General features: G+C 48.5%; 10 protein-coding genes across 11 annotated transcripts; 2 read left to right on the top strand and 8 right to left on the bottom strand.

The window, feature by feature from the left end:
- Nucleotides 1–295: 295 nt before the first annotated feature.
- On the top strand, nt 296–1,307 carry FOXG_14964 (uncharacterized protein; the record flags this gene model as incomplete). The annotated part of the gene is made up of 2 exons (XM_018395034.1): nt 296–816; nt 872–1,307. The coding sequence occupies 2 exons, from the start codon at nt 296–298 to the stop codon at nt 1,305–1,307; spliced, it is 957 nt and encodes a 318-aa protein (XP_018255014.1).
- Nucleotides 1,308–1,697: 390 nt separating this feature from the next.
- FOXG_14963 (NAD-dependent aldehyde dehydrogenase) lies at nt 1,698–3,144 on the bottom strand (the record flags this gene model as incomplete). Its single annotated transcript, XM_018395033.1, has 3 exons — nt 1,698–1,905; nt 1,964–2,033; nt 2,086–3,144. 3 exons carry the CDS (start codon nt 3,142–3,144, stop codon nt 1,787–1,789), a joined length of 1,248 nt encoding a protein of 415 aa, XP_018255013.1. The 3' UTR covers nt 1,698–1,786.
- An 841-nt stretch (nt 3,145–3,985) lies between these two features.
- Nucleotides 3,986–5,402, bottom strand: FOXG_14962 (uncharacterized protein). 2 transcript variants are annotated; one of them, XM_018395032.1, is made up of 2 exons: nt 5,248–5,402; nt 3,986–5,060 (listed from the first exon to the last, which is right to left on the bottom strand). In XM_018395032.1, exon 2 carries the CDS (start codon nt 5,056–5,058, stop codon nt 4,204–4,206), a length of 855 nt encoding a protein of 284 aa, XP_018255012.1. In that variant the 5' UTR covers nt 5,059–5,060; nt 5,248–5,402; the 3' UTR covers nt 3,986–4,203. The 2 variants fall into 2 exon arrangements, with proteins under 2 accessions (XP_018255012.1, XP_018255011.1); XM_018395031.1 differs by having other exon boundaries at nt 3,986–5,384.
- Nucleotides 5,403–5,900: 498 nt separating this feature from the next.
- Nucleotides 5,901–7,487, bottom strand: FOXG_14961 (uncharacterized protein; the record flags this gene model as incomplete). The annotated part of the gene is made up of 2 exons (XM_018395030.1): nt 5,901–6,945; nt 7,003–7,487. The coding sequence occupies 2 exons, from the start codon at nt 7,485–7,487 to the stop codon at nt 6,627–6,629; spliced, it is 804 nt and encodes a 267-aa protein (XP_018255010.1). The 3' UTR covers nt 5,901–6,626.
- Nucleotides 7,488–9,031: 1,544 nt separating this feature from the next.
- On the top strand, nt 9,032–10,522 carry FOXG_14960 (uncharacterized protein; the record flags this gene model as incomplete). The annotated part of the gene is made up of 3 exons (XM_018395029.1): nt 9,032–9,409; nt 9,472–10,028; nt 10,093–10,522. 3 exons carry the CDS (start codon nt 9,032–9,034, stop codon nt 10,520–10,522), a joined length of 1,365 nt encoding a protein of 454 aa, XP_018255009.1.
- A 483-nt stretch (nt 10,523–11,005) lies between these two features.
- Nucleotides 11,006–13,195, bottom strand: FOXG_14959 (uncharacterized protein; the record flags this gene model as incomplete). The annotated part of the gene is made up of 6 exons (XM_018395028.1): nt 11,006–11,623; nt 11,682–12,580; nt 12,643–12,768; nt 12,834–12,937; nt 12,990–13,083; nt 13,133–13,195. The coding sequence occupies 6 exons, from the start codon at nt 13,193–13,195 to the stop codon at nt 11,086–11,088; spliced, it is 1,824 nt and encodes a 607-aa protein (XP_018255008.1). The 3' UTR covers nt 11,006–11,085.
- A 1,586-nt stretch (nt 13,196–14,781) lies between these two features.
- FOXG_14958 (uncharacterized protein) lies at nt 14,782–15,132 on the bottom strand (the record flags this gene model as incomplete). The annotated part of the gene is made up of 1 exon (XM_018395027.1): nt 14,782–15,132. The coding sequence occupies one exon, from the start codon at nt 15,130–15,132 to the stop codon at nt 14,782–14,784; it is 351 nt and encodes a 116-aa protein (XP_018255007.1).
- Nucleotides 15,133–15,134: 2 nt separating this feature from the next.
- Nucleotides 15,135–15,402, bottom strand: FOXG_14957 (uncharacterized protein; the record flags this gene model as incomplete). Its single annotated transcript, XM_018395026.1, has 2 exons — nt 15,135–15,266; nt 15,316–15,402. The coding sequence occupies 2 exons, from the start codon at nt 15,400–15,402 to the stop codon at nt 15,135–15,137; spliced, it is 219 nt and encodes a 72-aa protein (XP_018255006.1).
- Nucleotides 15,403–16,061: 659 nt separating this feature from the next.
- FOXG_14956 (tyrosyl-tRNA synthetase) lies at nt 16,062–16,562 on the bottom strand (the record flags this gene model as incomplete). The annotated part of the gene is made up of 1 exon (XM_018395025.1): nt 16,062–16,562. The coding sequence occupies one exon, from the start codon at nt 16,560–16,562 to the stop codon at nt 16,089–16,091; it is 474 nt and encodes a 157-aa protein (XP_018255005.1). The 3' UTR covers nt 16,062–16,088.
- A 3,472-nt stretch (nt 16,563–20,034) lies between these two features.
- FOXG_21844 (uncharacterized protein) lies at nt 20,035–21,569 on the bottom strand. Its single transcript, XM_018402213.1, has one exon. It carries the CDS (start codon nt 21,349–21,351, stop codon nt 20,578–20,580), a length of 774 nt encoding a protein of 257 aa, XP_018255004.1. The 5' UTR covers nt 21,352–21,569; the 3' UTR covers nt 20,035–20,577.
- Between the last annotated feature and the right edge of the window lie 1,684 nt (nt 21,570–23,253).

Raw genomic sequence — 23,253 nt, 5'->3', positions numbered from 1 at the left:
CGTAGAAAAGTCAAGGTAAGTGTGTCATGGCCGCGATATTATGGAGCTTCCTGATTAGATTTTCCCTCCCAGCTCTACTGGCGGACTTTGCTAAGATTTTGCAACGGCTCCGTTATAGTGCGACGAAAGGCTTCCCTCTTGCTTCAACTGTGCCCGTCGTGGGATGACATGTAGCTTGACCTCATCCCGACAGTCCTCTCAGAACACAGACCCCGTACGCCGGACTGGGATAAATGACAGATAGACCAACCCCTGTCCCGATGCCTTGTCCGTGGCTGGAATATGGACTCTTTCGATGCCAAGCCCATCTCTGAATTTCCAAACCCACGGCCTGGAACTGATGCACCACTACTCCACCATTACAGCCAACACCCTTGCCTTGAGGCTGGATATGCAGCACATCTGGCGCATGGTTCTCCCCGAGATGTCATATAACACACCGTTTCTCTCCCACGGCCTACTATCCGTCGCCGCCCTGCACAAGGCTCACCTGCTGCCTGCAAGAAGGGACAAGTATCTGGATCTCGCAGCCTATCACCAGACCCGCGGCATGGAAGGGTTCCGCAGAATATTTACTAGCATCGACGAAAAGAACTGGCAGCCTGCGTTCTGCTTCTCATCCACAACCGTCATGTACGCTTTTTCTCCTGCGGGACGGATCGAGGATGCTATGGTCGATATCCTGCAGATCTTTGTCTTGATACGTGGTATTCGATCCAGTCTCTTGTGTGCGGGACGCAATCTCACGGAGACGCCGTTCTCAGCATGGGCACATGGTATCTGGATAATAGGAGAGAATGATGAGGCCTCTTACGAGTACGTGATCTTGTTCTCCCCATGGAACCGATATGAACTGACTAGCAATGAAAAGTTTCGACCCTCCATTGGATCAAAGTGCTCTGCCCCTGGACACATTTCAGGCACTTCGCCGTCTCTTCGCCTTTTATCGCACTAATCTATCAGACTGCAACAGGGCAGACTACGAGTTTGCCACGCTGCAGCTGCGAAAGGCAGCGATCCTCATCGCACATGCCGGTCCCCAGGCAGAGATCGGCATGGTCATGTTCTTCCCATATGTCATCTCTGCAAATATCATGTCGGACATCCAGGCCAATGACCCATGCGCTCTTGTTCTGTTGTCGTACTTTTCAGTGCTGCTGAGCCTTGTTGAGCAGCAGTTTTGGTATGTTAAAGGCTGGTCCAGGAGACTCGTAGAGGCTATCGACTTACAGCTGGATGATAACCCCAAGTTTTCTAAAGTGGCAAAGTGGCCGAAGGCTATTATAGCTAGACTTGATAAGAGTTAGTTAGGTTACTAGTAGTTATTTTACTCTCTCTGAGGTGATATAAGCTCTCAGCCACAAGACTCAACTGTAAATAACACATCTGGTTCAAAACTTAAACATTATACGAAAATGCCTGACCAATTGCTACACCCTAATGCTGGTACTTACAGACAAATATAGATGTATGCGGGAGTTTAAAACCGTTGTTAGACCGCAGAAGAAATACTCCGCTGAAACTTTAATGCGTGTTTATAGATATGCTATTTGGAGATGAGACCCATGGCTGATAGCTTACGACTACAATACAAAACCTACAGGGCCTTCAGACTACCCTCAATTTGTTTCACCCATTGAGTCAAGGTACGAGAGTGGATACATACACATATACTATTCTGTAAAGACTGGAAGATGGCTTGCTACTGTAATAAGTGTAGGGAGGCTGAGACTGCATTCCTCAATAGTGGATAGATCCAGGCCGACCAATGGGCATATACTGATATTCAAACTGAACCCCCACCCTGTGCCCGTCCAAAGGCAGTTGAGAGACATACCTTCAATCCTCCAGGCGTTTTGTGACTAAAGAAGGCTTCGTAGTTCTTTGAGATGTTCTCGAAGTTATCTGCGAAGGAAGAAGAGTTAGAACACGATGGTTGGTAGACATGCGTTGGCTACTGTACCGTGATGGGTAAACATGAAAGAGGGGTCGTATTTCCCTTCGACAACCAGGTCCAGAAGAAACGGAAAGTACTGCAAGACAGTTAGTACCCTTCCATAACACGAGGTAGGTCAGGGACGCTACCTTCTGAGCGTAGAGCTGTCCTCCGCGTAGGGTGATGCCCTTTTCCATCAACATTCCAATCGGGAAGTTGTTGGTATTGTAGAAAAAGTCTCCGATCAACGCGACATTGCCTCCCTTGCGTGTCGCCTTGATCGCCGCGCTCACAGTATCAGAGCTGTCCCCCTCGACCCCCAGCGCTCTCATAGTGGCATGAGTAGTTGAGTTGGTGCTCCTGAAGCCGCTCGCCTCAATGCCACGGTCCAGCCCATGTGGTTCAATGGACAAGATGTAGTCAGCAGGATCGGAGTGATCCTTGACATTGATGGGAATCATGCCCATCGACTTGGCAATGTCGAGGCGGTGCTCGTCTTTGTCGATGGCATAGACCTTGCTGGCTCCACGAAGCTTCGCCAGACGCTGGATAGAGAGGCCAACGGCGCCGCAGCCCCAGACGCCGACGACATCTTCCTTGCCGACCTCGGCCAGCTCGTTGCCGTGCCAGGCGGTAGGAGTCACGTCGGCGAGGCCAACAAGCTTACTGGCCTCTATGTCCTTCGGAGCCTTGACGCAGGTGAGATCGGCGTTGGGCACGCGGCAGTACTCAGCCTGATCTCCTGGGTAGCCTCCCGTGATCAGGGAGTAACCAAAGATGCCAGACAAGCGATGGCCGTACATTTGCTCCAACTCCTTGGACGGGTTGGTGCGGTCACACAGCGAGAACTCCTTCCGCTTACAGTAGAAGCAGTCCCCGCATGCAATGACGGGCAGGATGATGACTCGGTCTCCTACATTGAGGGTCTTGACCTGCGGTCCGACTTCTTCGACGATGCCGATAGCCTCATGGCCCATGATCAAACCCTTCTCCATGACCTTGTTCAGATCGCCGTTATACATGTGCAGATCCGAACCGCAAATGGTACAGTGGGTGATGTGCACGATGGCATCAGCGGGCGCGGTGATGGTGGGTTTAGGCACATAGGACAGCTCGATGGACTTTGTGCCCGTCCAAGTGGCTGCCTTCATCCTATCGCTAGGATGGGGCTTGTAGGATGTTGTGTAGACTGGTCTTGTGGCACACATTAGAAATTAATCAAGCGCAGGGGCTATGATGGAGCATACTTGGATACTTCTGTCATGTTGATCGTTGGTGTTGTTTGTAGATTGATTATGGTTATTCTCGAGATTCCATCAGCAAGAGCGGGCTTTCATTATGCAATTTATGTCCAGCATCACATCCCCAGCACTTCTTCCCAGATCATGAGGATGTTGTTGTTATGCATAACCTCTCGCATTTTTTCATCATCCTAATGTAAGACACATATAAATCTCATATACCCAAACTGCGTATTCTCTTTCATTCTTTCATCAATCTAATGCAATACAAACTCAAATATCATTCTCAAACCGAGACCCAGTACCACTTCCAATTACATAATATCACCATCATATATACGCCTTTGTACAGTACTCCTTCTTTCGTATCCCAAGTCGGACATTTGGTCCCCAGGGTTTCGCTTAACTAGCGCAAGCTGGATCTAGTCAAGACACTCCAGCTCTAAAACAGATTTGTGCAAGACTATAACATGCCATATCTGCTAGTCGCTCCAAGTACGTCAGCGTTCAGGCAGTCTGAGATCTATGACCGTAGCGATACTACAGCTTCTAACCGCATTGGCGATAGTGATAAATAGGATTTCATGCATGTAAGCGCTGAGATGGCCTTGATCAAGCACTGGTATAACTGACTGATATGTGATGTCACAGGTTTGCTCGGCATGGGTATCCAGCTGTAAGTATGACACGACTATGGTGTATTGGCTGAGTGCGGCCTCATTTACAAGATGAATAATCCGTCACGTGCGCCTTGCCCTTTGTCGAGGTAAGGCGTGCAATATTAGTAGGTCTATGACCTCAAACAATACTCTCAAAAACACATTGCTTTTTTAGTATCTATCAAAGCTACATAATACTAATTTTACTTACATTCTCAGTCTGCTAGATCACAAAGCAACAATAGATACAAGCAGTCTCGCTGATTACCAAAGTGTTGCAATGTACAATCTCAGCGGTAGAGGGCTTTATAATATTATAGACAGGTTAGATTTAGTAAAAGATGCCCACCACAGCAATCTCATAGGATTAACCATCAGGAGTATGCTCGCGACCAGAAGCCTTACCACTCGTGTCTTGAACATAGCGATTTGCTTCATTGCCAATGTACTCCTGAATGAGGACGCAGCCACAGGTGCCATGCTCAAGGAGTTGCATCTTGAGGTCGTGGACTTGATGAGTTAGCTCCTTTGCACATTCTGCCAACCTGTGGTTCGCCTGCTGCAAGTCCTTTTCGGCAGACTCGAGGTTCTTCTCAGTTTCTCGTTGCTTGAGGCGGACTTTGGTCGCAGCGCGCTTGTTCCTCTCCCTGACCTTCTTGATGTATGCGATATCTTTCGTAAGCAAAGTACTGGCCGTCTTGATAGTGCCACGCCTTTTCGTGCTTGGGCCCGCCTCTTGGACTGGGTTTTCTCCCTGGGGACTCGTGGTGGAATCTTCTTGTGGCAAGCTCATCGTACTTTCCATGCTGAAGCTGATACTGCGTTTCTTTGCTTCAGGCTGCCTTGATGGAGATCCATGGTACTCGATATTGCTGGGGGAACTCGAGATGGTTGTGGGTTCTGAAGCCTGTTGGTGCACCGAAGACTCTGGACGACACTCGGCATTGCTAGCTGGGCTCGTGATAATTGCCAATGATGAATCCTGCTGGGATGTTGTAAGCTCTTGAGATAAGAGAGGCTCAGCCCCCTGGTCCAAAGTCGGATCGCCAAGGAGCCGCGGTATGTAATCTCCGGTTTCGCTGAGTAAATGCTCGTAATTGCCGTCATTTGACGCAAGATACCACTGATTTCCAAGGAATTGAGATGCAGCATCCAAGTTACCAAGCGCGGACAGGTCGTACGTTTGATCTGTATGTGTAGTGGGAGCTTGTTCCATGGTCATTGCTACAACGAAGTTTGTTAGGGACCTTACACAAATATGGAACTGTGACAAAAGGAATCCAGGTTGAAGAAAGCGAGAGTCGTAGCATCTGGGACAAAAGCACACACACTGAGACAAAAGACTGCTGTCGGGTAATGGGCTCTCGCTGTATCCAATGGAGAACCAAGCTTATGTCAGCTGCTTACTCACTTTTTGTATGTCCTTTGCTTGAATGCCGACACGTTTGCTTCCGTCTTTATCCATTAAATACCCAGGTCTGTTTTGATCAGTAGCCCGCCGCTCGATTTAACCTAAAAGTTAGCAGCCAGGCGAGCGAGTAAATGGCGTTCAATAGAGCATCACAGACATTTGGCATGCTATCTGATGCGTTTGTTTTAAATAACATGGCTTGACAACAGCATAGCCCACTTCCGAGGACATAAACTGGTGTGTTGCAGTGCTGATGCTGCAAGGGACACGATGAGCAAGGACACTCATCTTGTCATTTAGCCGTCATGATATGTAAAGCCTTCAGTTCGCGCACAGTTACCCCGCTTCTGGATGGCTTATCGCAAAAAGTTATCGATCCATAATAAGTTATACATACGGTAGTTGTTTGAATGTGCACAGCTGGTTACCCCGCAGTGATACCTGGATTGGATTCGTTATCCTGCATGCAATATCCCTCGACCCACAAGCAGATGACAAAAGTCCGGTTCTCAGTATTCTAGCTACGGATCTGCAAGCTGACAGGCATATAACCCCAGAAGATATCTACACCTCATGAAGACTTGGGAGTAATTTTTACAAACCAAGGACCTACCAACCTCTTTGACATTAGAAACACAAGAGCAGCTATATATCCTCGGTTACAAAATTTGATCAATTAGATTGTATTCCAGTCCCTGGCATAATGAGCCTCAGCTTCAATGTGTACAGTACTAATACACTATCATACTTACTGTCGTTTTTTAAGAACGCAATCACTCAGCCCATGGCATGATTTTTGGAATGTGATAAACGACGAGTCTGACAAGCGAGGGTCGTACAGCCAACTCAAATGAACTGAACTTGATAGACTAAACGGTTATGAGCGATATTTCGCCCACCAATCATACGCCTAAATCGCACGGCTCCGGACTCCGGTATAGCCTCCAAAAGTCCTGGACAGCCATCGGTGAACTCAATCACGCATAAAGCCAATCAGCAAAAGGATAGTCCAACGGAGAGTAGCATTTGGGGGTGGGGGCTGGCCCCACAGTGTGTTACGATCTGATATGAGACGTGGTGTGAGTGAGGATCCCCTGGACATCAAACGGTTGCATCGCGGAATAGTTAGACGGCTCCGACATGCAAGGTTTGGTTTGTCACAATGTGATGGACGGGAGTTTATTACTGTAAATCTATTGGGTCGAGGAGCTGTAGGATCAAAGTTTCGTCGAGATTTAGTGCGTCCCTTGAAAAGCTCTAGTCAAGTTGAGATGTCGCTGCCTGTCGCTCAAATGACGTCGCTGCTTGGGACCCCTATTACACAAAGGTCTCGCCATCCAAACACGTGGATTCATCTTGCTTGGCCTTTGGCGCCCTTCTCAAGCAAGAGCATATTTGCTGCGTGAGCGGATAGTGTGGCCATAACGGTAGAACAAGAATGGTATGACGGCAAGAGGCGCTGCCACACCCGCAATAAGCGACCCTCCGTCGCCGACTCCAAGGGCGTCGAACATCTGCCTAGTGAAAAGAGGAGCTCCCGCACTGCTGATACATCTCGCAACAATATTGGCAGCTATGACGGAAGCAGCGTAGTCCGCGTAGGAGTCAGTTATGTAACTAAAGCAGGACACATGGATCAGCATCAGGCATGTCGCCAGAACCGTGCCACCCGCTGTAGGCACGATCCAATGCACGGAGCTAGTGGAAAGTCAGTCCCGATGTCTCTTTTTTGTGAAAATGCAACAGTATACTGACTTGTACTTGGCGCTCCAACACAGCCAGAGCATCGAGATCGGGAAGCCCACGCCGCCCATCATGGCTAGAACCATGTGGTCCTCTGGAAGCATCTCCCTCCCCGTATTCGCCTTTGCCTTGCGACGCCTCATATGATCAAACACCATCAGGAAGCCGAACACGGCACCGACGGCCTGTCCGAGAACGGGAAGCTGGGACACGGCGGTATTCCATCCTCTCAGCTCCTGAAGCACTATAGGATATATGCTGAAGAGCATATATTGTAGAGCAGCAATGAGACAGGAGTAAAAGCAACATAGCAGAGAAATAGTGTCGAGAACGAGGACCCAAGGTTGTGCCAGAGCAGTCTTATAGAGCTGAAGCAGCTTTGGTCTGGGAGCCTCCCCTGCGGTCTGTACGTCGTGACCTTGCTGCCGAGCCATTTTTGCCTTTCGTGTAAGAACAGCCGGGCCATGCGTTTCAGGAATCGTCAGCATAGGAATCATGATGAATGATCCAAGCCAGAGACAAACATACATAGACCAACGCCAGTCCCTCTCCAGCTCAAAGCACCCAGATATAACAGTACCCAGGGCCGGGCCGATCCAACATATACAGATCAAGATGCCCATGGCATTACCGCACTCACACTTATCCCATAGATCAACCAGGACACCAGGCCCAATGGCAAAGGGACCTGCAGCAAAGCATCCAGCAAGAAACCACCAACCAGCAGACTACCCAAGTTCGGCGGCCAAGCCGTCAGGCACGTAAAGCAGAAGTAGAGAATGAAGGTAAGGTGTAGCAGCCACTGACGGCCGTAGAATTCGGATAGTGGGCCAAACAGCAAAGGCCCGGCGCAAAAGCCCAGCAGGAAAAGTGATGTCGTGAGCTGGGCAGCAACACTCGAAATGCCAAATTCTTCGGTGATTGACTGAGTATTCCCTGCTGTGATGCTACTGGCGATACTGCCGTTTGCCAATAGTAACATGGTGATGGAGGTGATGTACCGTTTTCTTGCCAGTGACCAATTCCTTGGATTTTTAACATCGCCGTCCCTGAATTCGACAAAATCATCTTCATTCGTTTCCGGCCGTTCAGAGTCTGTACTTGGGCTTAATGCAAATTTTGAAAGGGCTCGCTGCAAGGAGTTCATGATGTTCAATTAGTGAATGCGCGATCAACAAGATGGCATATAATGGGATCCATATCACAGAAACCGCCGATTCAGGAGGCTAAGAGTTAATATATTCAATTCACACCCTGGTCGGAATCCCCTCAAGCTGAGTAAGTCCGATTATCAATTTTTCATCACCGCTGACAAGACAGGGCATCGTGAGGGGCTGGGAACAAGAGACCATGTTGTCTTCGCGATGCATTCGGCGTAATCTTACATACGTCTGACATAGAAGAAGTGCGTTTTGCATGATTATCAGTTCTATGGAAATGATTACAAAGAATTGATAATAGATTCTCTCGATTTCCTTATACCCTACCTTGGTATGCAAATCCAATCTTATCCTTGAGTTTTCATCTTAATAGTGAAACACTCCAAGCAGCATGTCAAATGCCCTCAACGCCCCAGTGACAGAATTAGCCTTGATCACATCTCTCATGTTGACCGTCTATCACATATCAAATATAGCCCATTGTCAGTGATAGCTAGAATACAGTTGATTACATCAAAACTGGCTAAAGCTCCTTTCTATGTTTTGGTGCCATAGGGGAAGTGGATTTGGCTGATAGGTGAGGTCGCAATTGCGTCACAGTGAAGGTCTGGTATGCGGTCCTGTGATGAGAACTGTTGACTAACTTACTGCAACTCTACGTATTCAATTTCGACCTTGTACCTATGGACATTTTGACCCTATTGTGCATGAGAACCTGTCTGCTGCTGGTTCACTCTAATTGGTCTTGCAACCTCATTTTATTATTTTATTTAATTCCAAGCGGTATAACTAGATATTTATGTGCTATAATTCCTGTTTATACTTCACTCCAAAATTATCCAACACCTTACTGTGACTATCCAGAGAAAGAAACAGCCACTATGCGTGTCTTTCTTAGCCAGACCGCAAAGGGCCTCTTTTCCTCCTCGGGCGGTTACAAAGCCAACAACGCCCTGCTGCGCTACCTCTCATCCAGGGGTCATCGTGTCCGCCAACTCTGCTACTCCTACCGTGGAGAGGTAGAGCATTACATGCAGAATATGAATAGTAGCGGCGAGCATGATCCGAGAGTATGCACCACAGTGCTGCATATGAGATTAGAAGATGGTAAGCCCGGGATAGATGTGAAAGTGCAAGAGCTGTGCATGGATGATGGTGTTGAGACTCTGGCGCTGGACAGCGAAGCGTTTGATGCTGTGTTTGGTGGCAAGGCAGATTCACCCAACCAACTGGCTAGAATGTCAGCCGAGTATATCGAGGTAATTGATCACTTATCTCATTGGAGGCCTGGATATAACATTGCTAAATACCATCTCCGTAGAAGGGAACGTCATCGGCGCCGCTCATGGACTTCATCTCATTCCTGCAAGGGGAAATCAGACGGTTTTCTCCAACACACATTATATCCAACGACGGTCTATCCATGAAAGCCAGTCTCGCCTCTGAGCTGGCTCATCTAACCATGTCTCGCATAGCAGTTGTCCACACGGCCGAGCAACTTCCCTTTGGCCCCTTTGCTGGTGGCGTACCTGGTCATTCAAGTACAACGCGCGAGGCAGATCTTTTTCAACAGCTCGATGGTATTTGGAGCGTGTCTGATACTATTCGGAACTACGCCCTTGAGCACAGCCAGTTGCAGACACGGTTCTTGGTGCATCATCCCTGGACGTACCTGGTTGGTAAGGACCACGAGATGCCAACTCGGCTTTTTAACTGGGACAAGAAGTTCGTTGCCATGATAAACCCTTGTCCGATCAAGGGCTCGTGCATCTTTGTGAATCTCGCCAGAGCGTGCCCGCAGTTGGAGTTTCTGACCTACATGAGTTGGGGCGCCGACGACGTAACTGTGAAGCAGATGGAAGACTTGCCCAACATGACGTGAGTACGCCCTGCATTATCTAGTAAGCCTTGCGTACCGAGAATACAGCTCACCAGTCTGCAGAGTCCGTCCGTGCTGTGCAATAGAAAAAGATCTCTGGCGCGATATCAAAGTGCTTGTCGTTCCATCCCTCTGGTGCGAGGCCTGGGGCATGGTGGTGGTTGAAGCTCACCTCCGGGGCATCCCAGTCGTGTCTTCAAATTCAGGTGCGCTCTCTGAGTCAATGATTGGGCTGGACTATATCATCCCGGTAAATCCTATCAGCGGCGAACGCGATGAATCGGGGCGGTATACCGTACCCAAGCAGGACGTAGGGCCATGGGTTAAAACTATCACCAAGCTCATGCAGGATCGGTCTGAGTATGAGAGGGTCTCAGCCACTGTGCGGGATACAACAAAGAAATGGTTGAAAGGTAATAATGAGGCGGATATCGAGACATGGTTGATGGGCATGAGGACGGGATCGAATATCCAAGGATGGAATACAGATTGACATTATAAGATCCTATTTACAGTAAATAATCGTTGTACACTCTCTGATAATCTAATTCACGCTGCCAATTATGTTGTAACTAAATGGTACTCTATAACTCGCAAAGACTCCATCGCGAAACCCCTATACCTAGAAGGCTGAAGCAGCAACTCATCCGTTGAGCAAGCCCAACATGCTTTGAACAAACCCCGTCCTATCGACCTCCGCACGCACGAGACAAGCTCACGAAGGGTGAAGCAGAAGCCTGAGTATCCTATTTTCTCATTTCTCCTGTCATAGGAGAACCAGTGATCAAAGTAGCCAAGTTCTCCGTGGTGATATACGCTCTCAGCTACAAGTCTCAACTGCAAGTGATCAAAGTCGGGGGCCTTCCCTCGTACAAAGCATGATATCACAGCTCGATGCATGTTGATGAAGATCCGTGGCATTCTGTACTGACTACTGACCATATCAAAGCAATCTTGTACCTATAAGCCCTTTCCGTAGCCCCAAAGTCAACGAGCACTCATACTAAGACCAATGGCAATCTGCTACCTTCGCTACCAAACTCAGTGCAGATAGCCCTACGCAATACCAAGCAAGCCTTCCCAGGGTAGGAGCTGTATGACCCCCGATTTCGGCTTCTCCATCGACAAAGCGTCATAGCTCCCCAGAGCCCAGCACGTGACCCCCTGACCATCTGGAAAGGTAAACTTCACCTCATCCTTACTAAAGTTAAGGATCGTGACGGAATGCTTCGACTCACTGATCCTCTTGTACGCAAAAACGTTGGGGTGCGTGCCATCAATAATCTCAAGGTCCCCGTAGACGAGCAGGTCTTTGTACTTCTTGCGTGTCTCGATACTTCGTTGCCAGAATCGGTAAGGTGACACAAGCATGGTCCGGTCGTTTGTTCGACCTGCAGAAGTCTGTAGAACCGCGTTGACGATGGTGTAGTCGTCGTTTACGCGCATCCAGGGCTTGACTCCCGCGGGGCAGAAGCCGCCATTGGATGTAGAGTCCCACTGCATAGGGGTCCTGGCGTTGTCACGCGCTTTGAGGCGCAGAAGGTTCTTTGCCTCTTTTCTTTCGGGAGACCCTTCTGCGAACTGAGCGCAAACACTATACAAAGGAGATCATGTCAGTAGATGTCCAAGGTGATACGAGTCAGGAGACTTACTTCTTGATATAGGATATAGACTCAATGTCTATGTACTCTTCTAGTGCCCAGGACTTGGGTACGTTCCGCATACCAAGCTCTTCGCCCTGATACACATACAGGGTACCAGGAAGGTTTGTCTGCATGATGGAGAGTAGTTTGGTGCCAGCAACACGATGCTCATCCGAGTCGTCGCAGAAACGCGTGACGGAACGGGGCTGGTCGTGATTCTCGCAGAAGAGCGTGTGCCATCCATCCTGGTTCACGAGCTTGCATGCCTTGGCGATTATGTCCTTCAGGTCACTGACTTTCCATGGCTTGTTGCTGAAGCGGCCTTTTTCGGGGATAATGTCAAGACCGATCATCTCAAAAGTGAAGATCATGTTCAGCACGCCCTCTTCCGCCGCGACCATCTTGAGTCTCTCCTCTTCGTCTACCAGGTACGGCATCTCACCGACCGTGAGAGTGTCGTACTTTGAGAAGACAACGGTCTTCATCTCCTGGAGATAGTCCATGAGTCGGATCCCGTTGGCGAAGTAGCATTCACCCGGCTGGTACTTTCTTCCTGGGTGACGGATCTCTGCGTCGGGGAACCTTTGGTCTTTGGAGATGAGGTTTATGACATCCATGCGGAAACCAGAAACCCCCTTGTCCAGCCAGAAGCGCAGGATATCGCAGACTTCCTCTCTGACGAATGGTGTTTCCCAGTTAAGATCGGCTTGGAATGGACTGAAGAGAGAGAGATAGTATTCATCCGTCTGAGAGTCATAGGTCCAGGCCGACTCTGTCTCGTCAAAGAGGCTGCACCAGTTATTCGGTGGCTGCCGATTGCCCTGGGCGTCATACTTTGGCTTGCGCCAGATGTACCAGTCTCGTCGCGCGCTTACTGCTGACGAGGCCGAGTCGATAAACCAGGGATGCTATGGCGTCAGGTAAAACCAGTCAAGTAAAATAGGACAAAGAGTTCAAAGCGTCATCTTACCTGAGTTGAGGTGTGATTGAACACCAGATCCATGATGAGCTTCATATCGCGTGCCTTGAGCTCATCGATCAAATGGTGGACGTCTTGCATTGTGCCGTAGGGGCGATGTATATCACGGTAATTCGACTGTGACCAAGTCAGTGAATACGAGCCTGATTTTATGGCCAAGGACTTGTCGTACAATATCATACCCCATGTCCTTCTGTGGACTTTCGTAAACTGATAGCAGGTGTTAAATTGGAGGCACCGCTGTGGATGAGATATGTCTTGCCTGGTGAAATCCACAGAATATCCACTGTCAAGATGCGATTGTTAGATCATGAGCACATGAATGGGCCACTTCTTACCGCCTAATTCCTTGAGATAGTCCAGTTTAGCAGTGATCCCGTTGATGTTTCCAACACCGTTAGAGTCAGTATCAAGGAACGATGCGGGATAGATCTAACCGCCATATGAGTCTCGCGCAGTAGCAACGGAAAGGAGTTCAAACCTGGTATACAATGGCTTCCTTCCACCATTTTCTCTCGGGCGCTCTTCCAGTAACTTGAGTCATTTTGGCAGTGTGGATTTTGGCAAGATTGAAGTGAGATGGGCTTTGGCAGAGTCCCCCAACTCTGGGCGTATGTTTCTAAGGCAAATTATATAGACACCTTGCTGACCAATGAACAAGGCTCTTTGCAACAGGTTTTTGCATGATGACCATCATTTTCACGTGTCTAGGCTCCCAGCACCATCATACTCTGTCATTATTCCTGTCCAAATGCTCTGAGTATTACGAATGCAGAGACGTAATCTACTTGTATGCGACAGATAACTGCCTAATTGAGTAGTGTTTCAAGGATGAAGGTGACTGCACTAAAAACTGCCGGGAAATGTTTCCGCGCTTATTACAGAACATGATGGAAAGTGAAAGTCATTATGTACATAAGCTACCCTCTAATCATGGAACTCTATACTAAACCTTATGTTCATTTGGAATCGTTGTTAATGTGATAATGAAATGACGATATCTTGAGTTGTCTTGATGCTCCGTATACATACCCTGTAGGGTTGTAATGAATCATACCCACTCCAATACTCAACTCTCCCCTGTAAAAATTCTTTCTTGGCACGCACTGTTAGTGCCGTGTTAGGAGCGGGATTTTCTGCAGGCCACGCGACCACACAAAACTGCGGGGATGCTATCGGCTCCCTAACAGCAGTTTTCAGAGAAGGAATTTTGGAGAGTTCGCCTTCTCTGACAACACCTTTGTCGGATCTAATGGCGGCACCTCAGAACCAGAACGCCTTAGATATCGGAGGACGATGCCCATGGCATCGGTAGCGACATCCTCCCGATCAACGACGCCGATTGCGATGGGTTTTTCTCCTTTGAAGGCAAGCCGCACCGTCGGCCTCTGATTCCTTCCCGAGGTTTTTCCCTGCCGCCGCGACAGTCGACTACGAGCTACAACTTGGTTACTGGAGATTGTGGACTGCGTCGGCAGATGTAGTGATGCGCGAGAGAATTCTGGTCGGTGGAAAAAGTTCGACAATAGATTGCCCCCGAACCCGCTGACGGGTGACGGGCTTGAGAAATACAGCACCTTTTGTGCCATTGGTATGCTGGATGGTGAAGGAAGCGGGGTTTCCCTGTACCTAGCTAGCTCAGCACGTCTTTTGCTCCAGTAGGAGATCTGGCTTCGTTACAGCCACCCAGACGAAAAATATACAAACAAACAAACAAACAAACAAACAAACAAAACCCACTCCAATACTGTGCAAAATGCAAAAAATGAGATATGACCTGCATCCAGCCAATAAAGTCTTTGCTCTTAGTATGACGGAACTAGCAAATGGCCGATCACTTACATGGATATGGCTGCTTCGGTTAATCCTTGATTTTCAGGGTGCTGTTCAAAGTTAATCTGGGCCAATGGGCCGAAACAATCTTATCTGACGTTTCCGCTCGTCACCTTTTTAATTCTTTATCGTGTCCCAACTACACATGTTGGCAGCCTAGAGCTTAATCTCGTGGCTAGCAGATAATTTTATAGCTCTCAACACTTGATGTAGGCAATTGTCACATACACTATCCTTAAATGGGACACAATGCAGGAAGAGAGCATGTTATTTGGTTCTAATACCGACAACTTATCGTTAAGCAGTATATTTATGAGGGCCTTCACGAACAGCCCGCTCATCTGCTGTCACGGGCGGCATGGACTCTGCTCCATCAGCAGCCAGTCCGCCCTCTAGCTTCCCAGAATATCCCCTCTGCCCCTTTTCGACATTGGGCTTATCAGCAACCGTATCCCTCACCTTATCAAACACGGAGTAAGTCGTGCTTGCACCGACGCCCTCCAGGCCACTGCGCTCCTTCTTTCTCTTTCTAGGATGAACACCTCTGATCTCACGGTTCTCTTGGCCGATCAATGGTTTGCCGTGCAAGTTATCAATAGAGTTGTGGACATCCTTTGAAGTCGAGCCTGGCATGTCTAGGGCAGGCATGTTTAGGGCTTCAGTTGTGTAGTTGCTGTCGGGATTGGGGTGGAATGTATTTTCTGCTGTGCAGTTCCCGGCGGGAAAGTCTCGGCGTGGTACTCTGGTACGGCATCGTTGCCCTGCTCATTCCCTGGCTTATGCTGGAAACGTTGAGCAAATTAAATCAGTAGGTAGTATGCGGCTACTCACCCAATTGTTTGCTGCAGGTTGGGCTGAGTTGATGCGGGCATGAAAAGGCCCTTCGCCGACGAGGGAATCAGGGTTCTTAGCCGCCATGTTAGTTAATGTTGCCGGTGTGATGCTAGTGATGTCCAGTCAGGATGTTAATCACGGAAGTTGAAATGTCAAGACACGATAAATGGCAGTAGAAGAGAGTTTTATTTTCCGTTGGCTTCGTGGACTTATAAAAAGTATTTAGTGGCGGAAGTGAGAGCAGGGCGATGAACCATATGACGTCAAGCATGGCGCATTACTTGGCGTCCTTTCTTACTACGAATTCGATGCCCACATGAAAGTCGCACCGAAGAAGTTTTCGCACGTGGCTAATGAAAGAACGCATAATAATATTGATCTCTCATGCTACCATCATCGTGATTGATAGCTAAAGCTTATGATATCTCCACAAGTGGTGTCTATAATGTTGACGTCATGACAGCGAAATATATCTATCACGAAAATAAGTAATGCGATTTTACGCGTCTTCCTCTAAAGGTTAGTGTCGATTATTTGCAGCTAAGCTACGCGGGGTCATTTCGAATGATAGATCATGTTTGGAGCAAACAGTAACACTTGAGTCTGGGGTGGAATTTGGCTACCTGGCTTAGCTAATGGGAACTCCAATCCTCGTCTGTTACTCCGAAGAGGTTAGCAAATTACTGTTTAGGGCACCTCATCTTTAACTCTCTGAGTTGAGGTCCGAAAATGCAGCCTTTGAGATCTGCTTCCATTCTTCTTCTCCTTCTTTATTCCTCCGGCTTCACTTCAGCTGGGTAAGCTAGATCAGCAACACGTTTCGAATCCTCATTTGCGTCGAAATCCTTCCGAGTGGGGCCAAGGAGATCATTGAGCGCTTTTATCAACGCAGGTTTGAGTATCTGTGGTGTCAGAGTATCGCTCTCGTAATCCTCCTTCAGCTGGAAAATGTCCTCGTAGACTAGAACCTCGCCCTCCCGCGTTTCAGCTGTGAACCTTGGCTTGCCACCAGTTTTCAGTGACTCGACGTGGAAAATGACATGTTCTATAAACGCAATGATGCCATTTCCTTCAACCTGTTTCGGGACGCATACGGCTTTTCTGAGCTTTTTGGCGACTTCTTCTGGCGTATCAAGATTGATCTTAGAGCTTGGCTCACTTGAACTCATCTTCTGCGCCTCTCCGAGACCTGGCACCATTGCGTTCATCAAGTGTGCTCGCACCTTGTATCCAAGCTTTGGCATATTTTCTTTGGCGAAGGTGAACAGTTTGCGCTGGTCCACACCGCCCAGTTCTGCGTCAAAATCGAGGTACTCGTCAAGGCTTTGCCAAATGGCGAAATGGGGTACTCTTGTTGAACAGGTGCTGGGGCCTCACGTGCAAGCAGGGATACTTTAAGATTACAGCCGAAATGGTAAAACCTCTAAGGGGTAGATTTCAACAGAACACAACAGGAATACACCAATTCACATCAATGAACCGAATACACGTCATGTTTGACAATTAAGAGTCTCAATTGCATCTCAGCGACCCGCACACCTAAACGCATACGACCTTCGGTTCATTCTATCACGATGGCGACGAAACACGCTGAAAGGACCATCACCTACGCGTCTCCGGAGGATTGGGATTCCTGGTCCAATGAGTTCAAGAAACTGGCACACGCCTACGACCTGTGGCAAACTTCCAGAAATCCGGGACTACCCCAGACAAGCGGATCCGGACGATCCCGAGAGCGGCACGATGACGCCTGGTTCAGATTACGTACCGCCTCGACGAATTGGAGAACTCTCGCCTGAAGGAAGAGCAGAATACGAGCACGACCTCAGGATCTACTCCCTGAAAGAGACGGCATATAGAGAGACAAAGAAGCAGGAGCAGAAGCTGGTCGGGTTTGTCCTCAAGACAGTCTCGGCCACGTATCAGAAGACATCCTGCATCACGGGAGACCGATTGGATAAGTGGTATCAAGAGCTACGAAGATCTGGAGTAGTATACAACGAACGCCTCCGACCAGAAGCGCGCGATAAGTACCACAAAGTCGTACAGATAACCCCAAAAATCAACAAGCTCGACGACTGGGTTACTCAGTGGGAGACGACCATGGCCGAAGCGATCAGCAAGAAAGTCCCCGATGCTCTTGACGCGCAATGCTGGGCAGAAGATCTGAATCGAGCAATGTACCACGTTCTCCCCAGCTGGGCATCTACTTTCCGACAACACCGACGCCCTCAGATCCTCAATAATACACTCAACTATCGAGAGGTGGCTGCCGACATCCGATATGAGGCCAAGATGGCCAACCCCAGCGGAAGGCCGTCAGGAATCAAGAGAGGCGCATTCGCAGCCACATACGGCGCTGCATCCAGGAACGACAGACCTGCAATCACAGACCGCGATAATGACACTATTGAAGTCCAAGGAGACGCCTCAGATTGGGCGACGGACGAAACATCCTATGCACATCGAGATACGCGAGGCCAAGGCCGTGGGCGTAGAGCACGAGGCGGCGGAAGGGGAGTATCAATAAAACGAAAACGAGCAGAGACGACCGTCAATCCGAACCCGGATGGCCCTACTTGTCGAGGATGTTTAGGTTTCCATGACTGGAAAGGCTGCTGGTACTTATTCCCAGCCCAGAAAGCCGAAGGATGGGAGCCCAACCAAGCGATACAACGATTAATAAATGACCGTCTCAAGAACGATACTGGTTTGGTGGAGGAAGTCAAACGATTGTCCAAAAGTAGAGACAGAACCACTCAGGACGAGTGACTTAGGCGGGGTATGGCACACGTCAAGGCAACCTACCTAGTGACGCATAACTTTATCGCAGCCTTCAACTGTGCCCCCTACCCTCTCAGACATTCTGCCATCCTTGACTCTGGATCGACAATCCATATCTTCAATGAAGTGTGCAGGTTCCTCAACTACCGACCGGCACCGTCTGGAGACTTCGTCTACGCAGGGGAGTCACCAGTGGCCATTCACGGGTACGGGAACGTGGATATTCGCGTTCAAGGACCTCAAGGACCCTCTCTTCTCAGATTGCGAGAGTTAGGGTTAGGGTTAGGATAGGGTTATATTAGGCTATGGAAAGCTATCTTGCTCGAGTGCTATTTATATAAGGATTTATAAAGAGTATAAAGGAGAGATATATAAAGGAGATAAGAAAGAGATACAAGAGATAATAAGAAATAAAGATAGAGAGATAAAAAGAGGTAAAAGAGATATAAATATAAGAAGGATAGGTAGGAATATAGGTAAGATATAAATAGGAAAGAGATATAAATAGGAAAGGAATAGAAATAGGAAAGATATAAAGATTAGAAAGAGATAGAAATACAGGAGAGATAGAGATAGAAGAGAGATAGAGGTAAAGGAAAAATAGAGAAAAGAGATAGATTAAAAAGGAAGATAGGTTAGGAAGAAAGATAGGTCGGCATCTAGGAGTGCGTTCTCCTAGGTAGATCTCGAGCTATAGAGGCAGCTGAGATAGCCCTAGTCTTAGTCAAGGTAAGGCCGATAGTTGAGTCTAGCTGTGAGGCTGCAAAGGGACCTAAGAGCTCTTGGAGCTTCTTGTAGGTCTGTGAGGTCTCCTGATCCATAAGGCCGCCTGCTGAGAAGATAAGAGGGTGGAAGAAGGCTCCAAGAGACTGATATTTCCGCCTTTTCTCACTAGCAGCTTCCTTCAAGGTGCTATAGGGGTCCTCCTTTGCAGAGTCCTTGGAGATAGCTACGATTTGGATATCATAGAAGTAGCGGCTATTTCCAATAGTGACTGCAAAGTCAGCCCGGAGGGAGGAGTCTTGCTGGACTAGGGGTTCGATCTCGACCTCAAGGTCAGGCCGGCTGCCTAGGGCTTTCACAAAGGCCCTATTAACAGCATTATGCCTTGCAATCCACCTTCTGCTAGCTCCCTTGCAAGTATCCTCATGACCTAGGCTAGCTATAGCACCACAGGCACTACAGGGCAGGTCTAGAGGCTTAATAGGGTAGAAAAGTCTGCTTCTAAGGGCTTCAGTGGTCTCAGAGTCTGTAAAAGAGTGGGGTTTCTGTGTAGGTAAGGCTCTAAGCCACTTGCGGCCTAGATAGCTAGCATTCTCTAGCCTGGCTTGCTTATAGGATATAGGGAGGTCTTGGAGGAAGGTTTCTAGCTTGGCCTTATTTATCTCTTTAAAAACCTCTTTAGCTGATTTCCCTTGGTCTTGACTGGGGTTTTGGGCTTCTGAGGTAGATAGAGAGGGGTAAGAAGTAAAAAAGGTAGTAATACCCTTAAGGATCTTCTTAGCTGTTTCCTTAGCTGCCTGATATAGGCCTTGGGCTAATTCCTTATGCAAAGGAAGCCCAAGACCTCCTTCTCTTACAGGAAGGGATAAGAGATAGGGATCAGGCTCTTTAGGACGCTCGGCTGGGCTCCTAGCTACTAAGGTCATAATAGCTTCCTTGATGAGGATATCAGCTCTTTCCCATAGGTCAGATAGACCTTCTGGGTTAAGTTGCCGAAGGAGGTGCCGTAGAAGGAGGTGGATGCTGCCTCGTAGGAGAAGGAGGGAGTGTTGCTTAGGCAGGTCTTGAAGAGCAGCTATAGCTGTCAGACATTACGTGTATTCGGTCCATTGATCCAGATTTGTATATTCATCTTGTATTATGTTCAAGTTCTGCCCCTTAGAGGTTTTACCATTTCGGCTGTAATCTTAAAGTATCCCTGCTTGCACGTGACACCCAGTGCCTGTTCAACAGTAGCTAACAGGGATAGTTGGGATAAGGTGGTTGGCGCAGAAGCAGGAATGGGCCGCGTTCCCAGGTGAAATACATGGTAGGTGAATGTTAGGCTTACTCTGGAAGATCATTGAATTAATCAAGCGACAACAATCTTGTCGCCCTTGGCTCAAGTAACTGGAGTCAACAAAGGTCCAGAATCGCTGTATTACAGAGAATTATAGAAGGTTCAGCCGGCGATCAATGTCTTGCGAGAAAGCGCATGGCATCGCAGTATTTGAGTGCAGATTATTAGAAAACTCTGCATGACGGGGGCCATGCTTTTTTCACTCTGACTCTTCAACCATTAAGAGCCGTTACGATGGGGGAGGGTTGGGATGGCGTTCGTTTTGTGAACATGGTATAAATCATCATGATCCCATGTCCGAGAGGTCGATGGCATAGAGACCAGGAGGTCGAAGGGCTTCCTGACAGGTTGTAAGACGGTTCGCATAAGGAGATGATGGCTTTCAATTGTTATAGCGACAAGGCCAGAAGGTGTCAGACGCCCGGGAGGTGTAAGTAACTCCAGCAAACATCATCCGATTTGGGCAACTGGCGAGCGCGAGTGAGGTCATCCATAACTCTCTCATGGCTGGGCGCTGAAAACCGAGTCGGGAAGGTTCTGGTGAGATTGTCGTCATAGATAATAACAGCAGGAGGTGTTTTGTGTTCGGCGATGTCCTTGTTTCTCTTTTCAATGGCAGAGGTGCTCAGTCCGCCAGGGTGTAATTCACTTCCACTATACGTCGTAGGAATGCAAATATGAGGAATTCCTTTGCATAACCCTAGAGTTCGAGCAAGAGTGATAGCGGACCCGCCTCCAACACTGACAACGCAGTCTCGACCAGAAATACAGCTCCAGATGGCAACAAAAGATGAGCTGTGAACATGGCTATCAAGGTTGGAAATGATAGCCTGAATCTTGTGGGCAAGGTTTAATCGTGAAGGACTCGAGACAATAAGCGGTGAAGATAGATGTAACCGACCCAGCTCAGATGGTAGACGATGAATAACATCGGGACCGACCACTACACGGGGTGTTGTACTGTGAGGATGTGTTCGGCGGCGTCGAGATTTGGAGTAAGATCGCTGGACCGTAACGGACGGACCGGCGTGAGAGGATCGAGGGGACAAGTTGGTGGCTAGCGGCGTCGCGAGCGCGGACCCCTTGACGGCGACAGCATTAAGAAACTTTGCGCGTATGGCAACGAGATCCGGATCAGTGACTTTCCGTGGTGAAGGTCGACGTCTGGCGCTGGTGGAGCGGTGCATGAAGAGCCGACGCCGATCATCCGAATGTATCGAGGGGTAGTTGTGGAAGAGTGGCGGACGGCAACGTGCACGACATCAATAGGAGTTTTTCCGTCCTGACCGAAAATTGGCTCCGAAAAGCGGACTACGATGGGAGTCGAGGTCTCGTGTCTCCGGGCAAAATTTATCGAGAAGAGCGATGGACCGTGGCAATGCGATCCTAGGCAAAGGCAAAGTATCCGCAAAGTTGAGAATCGCATCCTCTCCGTCAGAAAATCGGCGGCAGTATTGATCCCGGCCAAATCGAGAACGGAATTGCTCCGAGCGGTATCCACATTATACACGCTCACAAATTCTTTCCCTTGGAGTGCGGAGCAGGCACAACTTTGTACCCGCCCCACTTTGCCTTGGAGCCCCGCAGGGTACAATCAGTGACTTTGAGCCCTGCAAGAAACAACACCACCAATTTCGTCATACAAACCATTCCTCACCTTCCCAAGGACTTCGCAACTAAGCTCTAAAGACCCAGGACCTGTTGAAATCAATATTAACCTATTTGAACTCGATGAAGCTGATGAGAATATAGGCACACAGAACACAGCTGCTAATAGCTGCCCGCCGACTATACAGCCGAGTAATCAGAAAGGTGATGCATTTCAACCTTTTGATATAGATGAATTTGAACTTTATATCAAGAACCTACCTAGCAGCCCTCTATTACTATTCTAAGCTTGTGTACCTATTTACCTTGTGCAACTATGGGTCGAATATGCTAATGAACACGTTGAATTCCTATTAAAAGAGTCAAACCCGGCCTTTCCGGCCCGGCTACGAGCTTGGATTCCAACCGCTGCTGACGAAGTGTATCTCTGGCTCGGCGTACTTATTTATATAGGCATACATAAGGAAATTCGTCTTCGAGACCATTGGAAGGCTGCTACCTTAGAGTCTCACCTTCCAACTCATTCAATCCTCAAATTTATGCCTTTTGATCGATTTCAGTTGCTATTACGTCACCTACGAATCTTCCCTCACAACACCAACAATAACCTCCCTTCGCCCTACAATCGAATTGAACAGTGGTCTCAGCATATACAGCAGATATCTACGGCTTTCATCGAACTAGGCACTTGCCTCTCTGTAGATGAGAGTATGATCCGCTTTACAGGGAGATCTAGTTCGACAACAGTAGTCAAGAACAAACCTACGCCTCATGGCTTCAAAGTGTGGGTTGTGGCCCAAGGAGGCCTGTTTTTAAGGTGGATTTGGCACAAGCCGGGCTCTAGCTTTGGCCCTGTTGGTCTTCCAATTCAACGAAAACGGAAGAGAGGCGCCGATGAAGAGCCTCGCCTAAGTCTGACGCAACGGGTGGTCGTTTACCTAGTCAGTCTGCTGCCCTGTGCCATTTATCACGTCTCCATTGATAACCTCTTTTCGTCACCCGACCTCTTCAGGATCCTTCGGAGGAAGGCTGGGGCGCCACTGGAATAGCTCGATCAAACTGTGGTCTCTATGGGCCCTTTGTGCAAATGAAAGCTGCTGACAAGGCCGGCGGCTCGGAGCTAGGGTACAACGAAGTGAGGACTGCAGTAACCCCTGATAATCTTGTAAGAGGCCTTTGAGACAGTCCCGCACTATTGAACATATACTAACTAGTCCCTGGCCTCTGTAGGTCAACCAGATCATCTGGAAGGACCACGTCCTCATGATGTTCCTTTCAACTATACACACGGGGGCCGATTTGAACTTCGGCAACGCAAACGCCCTACAGCCCGTACAGTACAAAGCCAACCTATCAGAGCCTTCTTTGGCAACGAGGAAGTGAAGGTATTCCCAATCTCTTCTATCGCGGCGGCCTACAATGATGAAATAGGTGGTGTTGATCGAGGTGATCAACGAAGAGCTGGAAAGGGACACGATCAC

This window comes from Fusarium oxysporum, chromosome 3 (genome assembly GCF_000149955.1).
Source record: "Fusarium oxysporum f. sp. lycopersici 4287 chromosome 3, whole genome shotgun sequence".
Taxonomy (NCBI): domain Eukaryota; kingdom Fungi; phylum Ascomycota; class Sordariomycetes; order Hypocreales; family Nectriaceae; genus Fusarium; species Fusarium oxysporum.
The sequence above is the reverse complement of the archived record's forward strand: the minus strand, read 5'-3'. Positions and strand labels throughout refer to the sequence as shown.